Source organism: Sardina pilchardus, chromosome 10, assembly GCF_963854185.1.
Source record: "Sardina pilchardus chromosome 10, fSarPil1.1, whole genome shotgun sequence".
In the NCBI taxonomy this organism is placed as follows: Eukaryota; Metazoa; Chordata; class Actinopteri; order Clupeiformes; family Clupeidae; genus Sardina; species Sardina pilchardus.
In genome coordinates, this window is record NC_085003.1 from 17,816,019 (window position 1) to 17,828,742 (window position 12,724).

The following is a 12,724-nucleotide window of genomic DNA, read 5'->3' on the forward strand; positions in this document are numbered from 1 at the left end:
CCCTATTTTTCGTCAGTTGACCTACCTCTAAACTTTGACCATTCATCTCATTCCAACAGCAATGGATTATTAATAATGCCACGGAACACATGCCACTGTTTCCAATAAGAGACATACAAATCTGAGAAATGTATTTGATTTCCAACTTTCGTCTTTCTTTCGTTGATTCTGAATGAGCCAACGGGTTGTCATCGGGTTAAATGTAACAATATGCTGTGACTACTAGAACAATTAGCCTAATTAAAAGAGACAATGCAGGTCGGTGATGATATATGGGCCACTGCGATCGTTTTTTTTTTTTTTTTTTTAAATACTTCTAAAAATGTTGTTTAGACCTAGGCCTATATTGCACAAAACAGTACGTGTCCCCTGTTGATTTCTTAAATATTTTTTTTATTATTATTTTTTTTTTAATGTCAACATAGGCTACTAGTAGCCTGCATAGTAGTAGTAAAGTATCCCTTATTATACATTCTCTGGTATCTATCTGTCTATCTAGTAGCAAAGTGAGTGCAGGATAGGTTGTCCCATTCTGTAAACATGACGTCACTTGCACATGGCGGCGGGTGTAAGTCAGATGCTCGTAGGCTGTTTGTAGACTTATTTCTAACTTAATAGAAGACTAGGCTAGATCGTTTTAATGCTTTTCGAGTTGTTTTAGCGGCATCTACTAAAATCGTTCCCACTGTTTTTAGACCAAGTATGTAGAGCAGTGGTGGCAATGTTTTGGTAGCCTACGAATCGGGTTGAAATGGACCATAGCAATTCAAGACATGCAAAGACAACATAACCACATGTAGCCTACATTTAATTCTGTGGTGTTTTGAGCGCCTTTAATTGAAGTTGTTTGAACAAAACCAATGCGAAGAGATCTTACGTCCAAAAAAGCTCTTCCGGGTTCAAACTAATCGTCCAGATTGACATTGCAGGGTGCTCTGACTGACATCTGAACCAAGGGACCGAGCGACGTCTTCTCAATTGTTATCTGAGCATTTGATCTTTATCATGACCGGATAAGCAATAGGCTATGACAAACAACGGGACCAAACATTGGACGGTGGTTGTCTTGACCTGTCAGCACAAAGACAGTGTTTATGCATTTCAGAGGGGTGAGTAGTAGCCTAAACGCTACTTTCCTGCAGACAGTTGGCGTGCTTTACAAACACTTCTCATTTTGTCTGACATCAGTGCATTCCGACGGATCGTTCCAGTAGCTACATTGTAACTTTTCTGTTACAGTATAGCCTAGCCCTAGCCAATGTTATCTTTGAGGCGATGGTTCTCTGTAATGATTGTCGTAGTCACATGCTTTCTCGATGATGTTGACATTCTGGTTTGGCAAGTGTCACCCATCCGCACTACCTAAGGATAGCCGTTCAGAAAAACACTGAGTGACAAATTCCTAGAAAAATGATCACTGCTTTTAGTGAATAATGCAATAGGCTAATGAACATTTCAAAGATTAATTTAAGCTTGGACAGGTTCTGATCAGATTATCCACAAGCATCACTGATTCAGAGACAGCACAATCTTCAGAGACGCTTGCTGTGTCTTGGCTGATCCTGATCCCAAGGGATCCGTCTGTCTGCCCTCCTCGTTCACCTAAGCTAGAATGAGCTTGACACAAAATCCAGCGGTAGGGAGAGCCTCTTGGAGCCCATGCTCCATGTTTTCCAAGACAGCCTAATGATCACTGACTAAATAGTGTACAAAATTAAGGGTGTAGAAGATATTTATAGGCTACTCAACCATTTAAGAAGTTGTTATCTTTTTTGTGCAGACCATGTTTCAAATTGGAGTTCCCATAGAAACATGTTAATAGGCCATAAGCCTACATCAGTTAAATTAATCTGCAGCAAAACACATTTGACACCTTTTCAAAATACTATTCCTGCATATGTGTTGAGCATCAGCAATATTGTCAGTGAATGCTAGGCTTACAGCCTTATTGTACCAAACATTAGTCGAATGATGAATTCAACACCTAAATACATACTGAATCGTGATTTTTGTGTACCGCTACAACCCTAGTAAAATATGTCTCAAAGAAATTGTATGACTTGTATGCAGTTTTGTTATTCACACGGCACATTTCATATTATGTCACTCTAACTGGAGGAGAGATGAGTTTATGAAAGTTTTGGTCAGATGGGGCTTTGTCAGAGGCACCACTGATCAAGCATGAACCTGATGCTCTTGCATCCTAGAGCTGGACCTGCGGCAGCAGCGTGGAGGGCTTTCGCCAGGGGCCCTGTTGCTGACCGTGGCTGACCCTCAGGCCCGCCTGGGCAGCGGGGGAGCCACCCTCAATGCCCTCCTCGTGGCCGCTGAGCACCTCAGTGCCAGAGCTGGACACACTGTGAGTGACCGGTAGCAGCCATTTTGCCAGCCTTGTTCAGCAGCACACATCTCTCACGCTGTCTTCCACAGTATGATCTTACAGCAGTTTGTTGTGTTGTGATGTGAAAGACCTGTTTTGTCATCTTTTTCTTTGAGGTGGTAACTTCAGATGTCTTGGATGATGCCCACATTCTCATTCTTCACACGGTAGGAAAGATCAGATCAGGTGGAATAAACGTGGCTTGTAATAACACAATGTTTTCAATTTATGGCGGTGACTTCTCTTCCCCATCTTTCAGGGAAGAGATTTCCCCTGGGATAGCTGTGGGAGAGCGTTCTCCTGGCTGCCAGTAGAGGGCGCTCAGCATGCTGTGGAGGGTCCAGTTTGCTGCCTGGACATCCTGCTGGACTGTCTTTCTCATCAGGTCAGAGATAGCCACATCACAACTAGACAAAAAAAACAACAACTTCTAATACCTTGATCATCACTGTCAAATCTGTCCTGTTCCTTTAAGTGTCTTTACTTTCGACCCTTGTGGCTACCCATATTAGCCTTAGTCCCTAACTGAACTTTGTGGTTGAGACAAGTGGGCTGACTTGTCCCATGAGTATCTCGTGAGTAGTCTGGTGCTTAGTGTGTGTGTGTGGACTCTGGGCCTCTGCAGGTTTGCCCTGGCTCTCCTCCAGGAGTGTGGGTATGCAGCACAGACATGATCCTCACCCTGCCCTCCAGACAAGGTGAAGACTAGCCTGGGGAGACATGGTGTCACCCCAGTCTTATGATGGTCGTGTTTGCTTTCCATCTCCCTCTCTCCAATTACTGGTATCTCACACACACTCATCTTTTTCAGCCATGTCCTGGGAGGGTTTCTCGGGTGTTCGAGTGTTGGCTCTGCCAGGTGACGTATCGTACGCCACCAATCACGGAGTCTATCTCAGCGACGGGCAGGTGAGTGTGCGCAGGGAATGTGGAATGTGGCGTTGTAGTGCCTTATGTTCTGGCGACCTGCACAGACGGGCCACGGCCAGATGCGGTTTTCACTGAGCACCCTGCTTGGCTGTTCTCCTGGTCACAGGGCAGAGTGCGCGACATCGTCTACAGAGGGTCAGAGGAGCAGATCCGGCAAGCCATCCTGCCAGATGGGAAGGTGCCGCTGGTACGTCCGGGGGGACATTTTGGGGGGGGGGGGGAAAATAGTTTTTTTTGTGATTGAATGCCAGTTCAACCTCCATTCTCTCTATTGTCATAAACAATCAGTTAGTACTGAACTTGCCAGTATAATATAAGGACATCTCTTGTAGTTTCTGTGCTCTGCGTTACAGTGATGATGCATTTTTGTGTTGCCTTGTTCAGGTTTCTGGGCCGGTGTTCCTATGCAGAAGTGTGTCTGAGAAACTACTTCAGACTCATGTCACCTCACCTTTGGATGGCTGCACCTACCTGGGCATGGATTCAGGTGCTCCATCGTTACAGGTGAATCTTTGCAAGCGTCGGGATCAGACTCATTCAGTGCTTGCTAGTGACAATGAGCCATTTCTGTTTTTTGCATATCAAGAGTAATATTGGACTTCTGTCCAACGTTCTTTCCTTTCCATCCTCTGCCCTCACTGATTTCCTTGCAGATCTCTCTCTTTCTGGACATACTGATGTGCCTGTGCTCCGATGTGAACGAGACTCGGTTCGTCAGTGAGGAACGGCCAGGCTCCACCTCTCCCAGTGGCCCACAGGGGGCAGCAGTGAGGTCAGCCAGGGCAGTCCTCTGGAGGACGCTGAAAGGAACTCCTCTCTCCATGGGTATCGTAGTCTTTATCATAGTACTTAAAATCACATCATTAATATTTCCCAAGGTGTTTTTGCAAGCCTTCATGTTATCAGTGTTTAGACGACTGGCATTATTTTCTGTCATAGAATACATTGCAGATGGGACCTATGACTATATGACACTATCAGGATGGGAACATATCAGCCGGCTGACAAAAAAAGGATGGCAGATGGAGACTCTGTCTCATATTCAGGTAGCTGTCCTTGACCTTAAATACCTTGGAGACGTATCAGTCATTCTCCTCGGCCTCTTGAGTGACATAACCGTAAATTTTAGAGAGCGTTTACAACCTCACGTACGGTTGGCTGTCTTTATGTTGGCCTTGCAGTGATGAAAGTGTTTCTCTCTCTCTCTCCCACTCTCACTCACTCACACACACACACACACACACACACACACACTGTTCTCAGAATAGGGACTGTGTAAGCGTGGAGAGTCGAGTGATAAACAGTGTGCTGGAGGGAAACATCACTGTGTCATTTGGGGCTGTAATTCAGCATTGCCACCTCCAGGTGAGGAGACACATTAATGATTTTTCCCCTTCCTTGCCAACAGTACAATAAACGACACCCACACAACAGTTTGTGATGGCCTCTTGCCAACAAACGTTTCACTGTTTGTTGTGTGCCTGCCCACCCAGGGCCCGGTACAAGTGCCGTCTGGCAGTTTTCTGTCTGGCCTGGAGGCAACGTCAGGGAGCCAGATCCAGAACCTTCTTCTGAGTGCTGACATCATCATCCAGGGACACCGTGTGCAGCTGGGAGAGCTCAAACTAACCGTCTACACAGTTCTGGGGGCACGCGATACTCTGGAGGTATCATGTCAGATATGGGCACAAATTAATGTATTTCATATCTGAATGTTTAGCTTTTTTGTCTGCTGTAGTTGTTTCCCCTTGTTTGCCCTGATTTCTTCTCTCCATATCTTTTCTTTACAGGCTTCTTGTGAGGAATCGACTTTCTTGAACCACAGCTGGACTGACTTTTACAAGCGCACAGGGATACGGTAAGAGACTGAGCAGCCGGATTTGGGCTTGTACTTTTCAAACTGCATCTGAATGTCTTGCATGCAGTGTACACAAGATAGCCACTCTGTGGAGGGTATGTTGATTATTCATCATGGTTCTCTTGCCCCCCCCCCCCCCCCGCATGGGCCCAGGCCTGAGGAGTTATGGGGCACCAGCAGCGAAAGCAACACCCAGCGCTCGCTCTGGGAGGCCCGGCTCTTCCCCGTGTTCCAGCCACGTGACGGCGCGGTGGGACTGGACGGGGTGTCCTGGTTGATGTCGGGGAGCCCTGGAGCTCTGGAGTGGTGGAGAGGCGCCTGGAGGCTGTCTCTGAGGGAGGTGCTGTCCCTCACCGACCAGGAGGGGGAGCTGCGCTGGAGAGAGGAGCTGCTCTTCCGTGCGGCCAGGCGGAGAGCCGTGGACACGCTGACGGGCCACAGCGACCACAGCCTCCTGCCCAGCATCAGGGCTGCCGTGCTGGGCGGCCAGCAGGGGGAACTCCTGAGCGCACTGGACAACGGTGAGGAATGAGGATGTTTCAAAGAGGCATCTAAGGGCACCTCAGTGTGTGCCGCAGTCATTTCAGTGCTGCTACTGTGAAGTGTACTTATTTTTGGAAGACTCACTTCACTTGCCAATAGTGAACGAAGCTTCTTGTCTGTAAGACTCCCTTGGACTCTGTAATTTGCAGTAATGGTTTGCAATATGTCTTAATAATTTAGCTAGGCGCTGATACAGTATATTAATCAGGAGTCAGGCATGTCTGGCTGTTCCGTTTCTGCATAGAATATTTAAAAGTCTTGGCAGGGGCTAATTTGGTCGATTCAGCTTTCACCATGGTTGATGATATGAGAGAATAGAATCATTTTATTGCTGAGGCTCCAAAACATTTTTATGAAAAAGAGATTAAAGCCATTTGAAACCTTAACTTCATTTGAACCCTGCTGAGGAAAAGATCTTTTTTTTCCCCCCTCGCCCACCTCCTTTCTCGCCTTCCATCTGTCTGGTCTGTCTGCAGTGGCGGCGGGCAGCTGCGAGAACCTCGGCGTGGCGGCGCGGACTCTGGCCTGCATCGCCGACGTGCTGGGCTGCATGGCCGGCGAGGGGAAGGGAGGTCTGCGGAGCGGCCCGGCCGCCAACCCCGCCTGGGCCGCAGCCTTCAGCCTGCTGGAGCGCCGCGATCTCCCCGCGGCCGTCCAGGCGCTGGCCAATCAGAGGAGTCACTGGCTAAACAGGTCAGAGATTACGGGGAGCCCGGGGGGGTTTGCCCCCCCCATGTGGATCTAATCAGGGACAGCTGAGGATTCCACATGATTAGATTGAATGTGCTGTGGAGTCAGTTAGGGTACATTTGATATTGCATTCGCTGTGTACTCACTTTTATCAAATCCAGTATATTATCTCCTGTTCATTATCAAGTAGCCTTTGGATTTGCTGTCATGTCTACAGATGTCTACAGAAACGTGTCCACATTTGTGTGTAGAACAATTTGAGAAATACTAATATAACAGGTGTGTGTGTGTGTGTGTGTGTGTGTGTGTGTGTGTGTGTGTGTGTGTGTGTGTGTGTGTGTGTGTGTGTGTGTGTGTGTGTGTGTGTTCACCATCACAGGCCTGACTTGTTGGTGCGTGCAGCAAGGCACTATGAGGGGGCAGGTCAAGTCTTGCTGCGACAGGCGGTTATGTCGGCCCAAGAGTTTGTGTCTATTGGCCAGGGAGAGATGCCTCCCATTGGCGAGTGGCAAGAAGTGGAGTGTCCTGCTAGGCTGGACCTGTCAGGTAAGTCTGCTCTACAGAGGTGTTTTATTACATAAACAGAAGTTAAATCCAGCTCACATTGTTTGCTTACCTCATCTACAACTGTTTACACAGGTTTTCAAAACTCTGTGTCTACTTTTCAAAACTCTACACCCAAAACCCACAATTTCGCTCACAAAATGCCTCGAATCTCAAATCAGCAAAATGACACATACAGTAGCATTCAAAATGTCACAAAAAGTCAGGGGGTGGTAGTTTGACATTTCATAGGCCTATTGACCCTTTCAACTGAAACAAAACAAACATGTGCGTTCCTTGCATTCCTAAGGCATTTCCGAAACCATAAACAGCAACATTGAGCTGTGGTATGGTAACTTGGGGACAAAGGACAAGTTTTACTGTCTGTAAAGTTGACCTTGTAGAACATTACATTCATTTTCACTTCAAAGTATCTGCATTGGTTCTGAACATTTCAACCGTGAATCCTCTAGGAACAGATCGAAAGGGTCTATCCTTATAGAGTATTCATAGGCATATACTAAGGCAGCGGTTCCCAAACCTTTTTCCTCAAGGACCATCTTCAACATCCTCCCTCGGCTCGCGTACCCTCACCATCCGACATATTCAAAAGCAACACATTCTATTGACGTATTTCAGGCATCATGTTTCATAAGCCACCCCTTTTTTAATGAAAACATAGCATACTGTAGAGTTTGTAAATAATATCCTTTAATTTCATGTTTCCATATCATTATGACCTGATTCAAAATTATTTATTTATTCGTAAATTAATTACAAAAGATTGAAGAAACATTTATTTTTTTTAACACCTCTCTGCCGTAGCCCTTTTCATCTCGCGTACCCCCTAGAAGCAGCTTGTGTACCACCGATGGTACACATACCACAGTTTGGGAATCTCTGTACTAAGGCAATGATTGGATGGTGTTAAGTAAAGTAATGTGTTTGCACATTAAGGACTGAGTGTGAATAAGTGTGCCATTTTGATAGGTTGTGTTTAAAAAGCAAATGCAAGTTACTTCCTGTTTTTTTTGTATATTAGGTGGAAAATTGTGTGAGGTGTTCTGAAAAATGTGTTTTAGGGAATTGAAAATGGAGTCAAACACTCAGAACTAGTTTATGGTTTTACAGGTTTGGTGTGGGGTTATGGTGTTCGAAAGATATGTTTACAAATTTGTGTGACAAGCAAACATGTAGTATGTAAGCAGTAGAAAAAAAACGTAACAGCTGTTAAGAAGACTGACAAAAAAGGTATATTTGCATCTTCACTCTCCTCTTGTGAAATGCAGAGAGAGGTAGATGGCTAGGATGTAAACTCCATGTGGTCATTCTTCCCAGGTGGCTGGAGTGACACGCCACCCATCGCCTTTGAGCGGGGGGGAGCCGTGGTGAATGTTGCCGTGAAGGTGGACGGCAGGCGGCCCATCGGTGCCCGAGCGCGCCGCATCAGAGAACCCCGTCTGCTACTGGTCACCTCCAGCAGCGGGCAGGACTGCAGCGTCGCCACGGAAACGGTCTGCGAGACGCTGCAGGACCTGGAGGACCACTGTCAACCCCATGCCCCTGGTGAGCCAGCCTGTCAGGAGACGTGCTGTTGGAGCACAGAGTTCAACTCGTAAGATTAGTAGAAATTGAATCCGTGGAGTATGCGGAGCATGAGGTCACGAGCACAACTTTGCCGCTCATCATCAATTTTCTGAAATTGCTCTGGAATTATTTCTAAACTTCTGCAATTTCTCCTCTTCCTTTTTTCGTCTGAGGCCGAGACATGTGACAGCCAGTCAGCAAATACAGAATTACACACGCAATGACACAGCAGTAGTAGCAAAAACAGCTTTGGGAACTCAAAGCTGGATTCATTCGTGTGTCCATGATGTTTGTGTATGTGTGTGTGTGTGTGTGTGTATGTGTGTGTGTGATGAAGTGTGCTGTTTGTGCAGGTGCCCTCCTGAAGGCTGTGTGTGTGTGCAGCGGTCTGGTCACCTTCCCTTCCCAGCAGCCCCTGGCCGAGCAGCTGCTGCAGCGCTGGGGTGGAGGGCTGGAGCTGCACAGCTGGTCCCTCCTGCCTCACGGCTCTGGTCTCGGTGAGAGAGAGGGTGGGGTGACGGGGTGACGGAAGTATGAGAATAGCAAATGTCTGCTGGCTTAAGATAAATGCAGAGAAGGGAACTGAAACAATGTCGTATCTGTGTGTGTTTCTGTGTGTGTGTGTGTGTATGTGTGCGCAGGCACCAGCAGTATTCTGGCTGGGGCAGTGTTGGCTGCGGTGTACAGGAGCACAGGTCGCACCTACGACACCGACTCCCTCATCCACGCAGTGCTGCATCTGGAGCAGACTTTAACCACAGGTAACGGCCTCAGTGACTCCAACTGACCAGTGATCCCCATAATGTCCCATATCCCCATATTCACAAATAACAAGAGGAACAGCATGCTGGCATAGTGGATAAAAATTGAATAGTGAAATGTGAGGGAGTAAAGGTGATGGCAGAGAGGGTTAAAGCGAAGCTTTAATGAAGGATATTTGGTGATGGTCTGCACACTGTAATGGCTCCAAAAAGTATAAAAGGCAACACACCTTTCACCTTCACCATCAGCTTTACTCTTTGACACGTTTTTTGTCTGCCACCTGTTTGAACAATTTTTTTGGATGTGCACACCTGTCTCTCCAAATATAATGACGTGTGAGGCGGCCCATAGATATTTTGCCCCTCTTAAACTCTCAGTAAGGGATACATTTTGCGTTTCAACGGTTTCCCTAATATCGAATGATTGTTTTGACCCTCCCTGAGATTCCCCTATCCCCACGCTCTGAATATGGCTTCTTGTTTCCGTGCTCAGGTGGAGGTTGGCAGGACCAAGTTGGTGGTCTGGTCGGGGGGGTGAAGCTGGCTCGCTCGAGAGCCTGTCTGCCCCTCAGGGTGGAAGTGGAGCGGCTCTCCCTCTCCCAGGACTTCCTGTCCGCCCTGCAACAGCGCCTCATACTGGTGTACACAGGCAAAACGCGACTGGCTCGCAACCTGCTACAGGTAAGGCTGTGTGGCATTTCTCCTCAGGTTGGAGTCACAAGACCTATTTTCATGTTTGTGAATGAAACAATTAAATAGACAATATCTTATATAATTGGTTTATTGAGATGATAAAATTACAATTAATTCAATTATTTCACAAGCCAGATTTGAGAATTTACTCTACAGTGCATTTGATGGTCTTATCACCATCTTGCACTTTCTGGTGAACTCTGGTGTTACCTCACTGGCATACGTGAAGTAACTTGGAAGTGTTCCTGTTTCCCCTGTACTCAATCTTAAGTCAACCCATGTGTGTTTTGATCAAGTGATAACGAAAACGTTGGCTGTGAACGAAGCGCTTTGTTCGTTTGACGTAGACTGCCGTCTGTCTTTCTAATCTACAGGATGTGGTGAGAAGCTGGTACAGCCGGTTGCCCTCCATCGTCACGAACACAGAGCAACTGGTCAGCAACGCTGAGGAGTGTGCCCTTGCATGCACAGATGGTGAGACTCAGATCATTTGCAGATAAACATCTTCCTCATGTGTCTTTTAAAAGACACCCTCTGGGGAAAATCAACCTTGTTAAGATATGTTTTTTTGTAACCTTGTTAACGTATGTTTTATAAGACATCCCATGAGCAAAATAAGCAGTCAACTAAATAGTTTCATGTTTTTCAATGCTAAAAAATATTTTTGATACTTCCCACTGATACCTTAATGAATTATACAGAATAACTGTCTTAGAGTGAACTGAATTACCTTGATTGTTAAAATAGATATTGTTTTTCTATTTAAAAGAAATAACATGGTCAAGATATTTAACAGAATTCTTGAAAATTTGTCAAGAAACCGCTTCAGACCAGTCTTTGAGCCTGTTTAACATCCTCATGAGTCTGGCCTCGTGCTCTTCTAGCATCTCTGAACAGACAATCAGGTCATCTATAAAGATCAACACTTCATTAAGATGCAGGTCTCCAACACATTTCTCCATCAGCCTCTGAGAAGTGCATGGTGCATTTGTTACGCTTTGAGGTATGCGATTAAACTGCCAGAAGCCTAGAGACCAGACAAAAGTGGTCTTGTGCTTCTATTCCCCTGCAACCTCTACTTGGTAGTACTATCCCTACTTCAGGTCCATGACCAAAAAAACCCACTTGGCTCCACTGAGACTTTGAAAAGAGAAGGTGTCTTTGGTGTTTGGGAGAGTATAGGCATCTTTAACTGTACAGTATGCATGTTCAAATTTCTGTAGTCAAGGCAGAGTCTGACCATTCTTCACTATAACAAAGTGGTGAAGCAAATGGGCTCTGTGACTCTGATTTCTGCTTTGAATCTACGTTTTGACCAATCACAGCCCAGGTGGGCCCATTCAGTCCATGAATGTGTCATAAGTGTACAGCACCAATCCAATCAAGCTTACATGTCAGCTGTTGCAGTTAGCTGACCTGCTGACAGCAGGTGAACGCTATGCAGAGAGAGGACAGGTCCAGATAGATCCCAATTCCCAAAATAAGGAAGGGGTAAGACCACAAGGAGATTTCATCATGAAAAACACTTCTGAATTTATACTGAAGAGGAACACAGAAGAGACTCCCAAGGTTTGCAATCATTACCACGAGCAATGCACCCTTGTGTACTTTAGTATGACACCATACACATTACATTGACAAGATTGTCATATCCTAGGCACTGGAGAGTAAAAAAAAAAAAGATGACTAAAATGGACTAAAATTCCATTGCCTATGAAATACATTGTAGACAGTTTGGACACTCAGACTGGACATAATCATTCAAACGTCCAAACTCCATTTGAAATCCCTGTCTGCCGCAGGCTCCCTGTCCAGGCTCGGCTCCTGTCTGGACCGGTACTGGCAGCAGAAGAAGGTGATGGCGCCGGGCTGCGAGCCGGCCGCGGTGCGGAGCATGATGACCGCCCTGCGGCCCCTCACCCTGGGCCAGAGCCTGGCCGGGGCGGGCGGAGGGGGCTTCCTCTACCTGCTGACCCGAGACGCCCGGCAGGAGGAGGCCGTGCGGCAGGTGCTCAGCAGCACACCGGTGAGCAAACGCTGGTCTTGATGGTGCAAGTGCAGGTGCTGTTTTCATGCCATTTCAGGATTTTGAGGAAGTAGCATGGCCTACTCGTATAACACTAAGCTAGAAAAACAGATGCTCCAAAGGAGGCCTGAGTCAGTCAACAAAAATGACGATGACAAAAATAACTGTGTTATACCATCTCCAAAACAGTATAAAACATTGAGTTTTTTAGTGACCTCATTAGTAGACTATACTGATAATCAAATTTCCCAACTTGTATCAGCAAGACTGTTTCAAACATAGTCTTATCTGTGTTACACAGGGCCTGGGGGATTTCAGTGTCCATTCCGTAGAACTGGACATGGAAGGAATCTGTGTTCTTACGTCAACAAGCTCACCAGACCAATGAAGAAACCCACATGAAGATTCAGCTCACTTTTTTGAATGTCAACATTTTTTTTTACCACTGTCTTGTATAACTCCAATTCTAGAGGGATTTTTATATCTGACATGAAAAGCCACAACCTTTGATTTACACATTATCAGATGTTCCTTTTTGACACTGTGAATGCTTGACCGATGTGATAATGTCAACCCTGTATGATAAGGTTATGTATGAAGTTTTTTTTTCCCACCCTGTAATCACTGATAAGTTTGTGTTCTCGCTCAGAAGATGGCTTTTCATAAAACAGGCTTCTCTAAGGCACACTTGAAACATTCCACAAATAAATAAT

The 12,724-nt window shown here is 46.1% G+C and overlaps 1 protein-coding gene across 2 annotated transcripts; it reads left to right on the top strand.

The window, feature by feature from the left end:
• The first annotated feature begins 569 nt into the window (after positions 1–569).
• Positions 570–12,718, top strand: LOC134093637 (L-fucose kinase). 2 transcript variants are annotated; one of them, XM_062546802.1, is made up of 23 exons: positions 570–1,109; positions 2,208–2,359; positions 2,497–2,547; positions 2,640–2,765; positions 3,006–3,078; positions 3,192–3,289; positions 3,417–3,497; positions 3,695–3,814; positions 3,964–4,135; positions 4,250–4,356; positions 4,574–4,675; positions 4,804–4,977; positions 5,101–5,168; positions 5,322–5,689; positions 6,188–6,404; positions 6,781–6,947; positions 8,283–8,510; positions 8,885–9,028; positions 9,173–9,292; positions 9,786–9,973; positions 10,360–10,459; positions 11,788–12,011; positions 12,313–12,718. In XM_062546802.1, exons 1-23 carry the CDS (start codon positions 1,028–1,030, stop codon positions 12,397–12,399), a joined length of 3,249 nt encoding a protein of 1,082 aa, XP_062402786.1. In that variant the 5' UTR covers positions 570–1,027; the 3' UTR covers positions 12,400–12,718. The 2 variants fall into 2 exon arrangements, with proteins under 2 accessions (XP_062402786.1, XP_062402787.1); XM_062546803.1 differs by lacking the exon at positions 12,313–12,718 and having other exon boundaries at positions 8,869–9,028; positions 11,788–11,926.
• Positions 12,719–12,724: the final 6 nt, after the last annotated feature.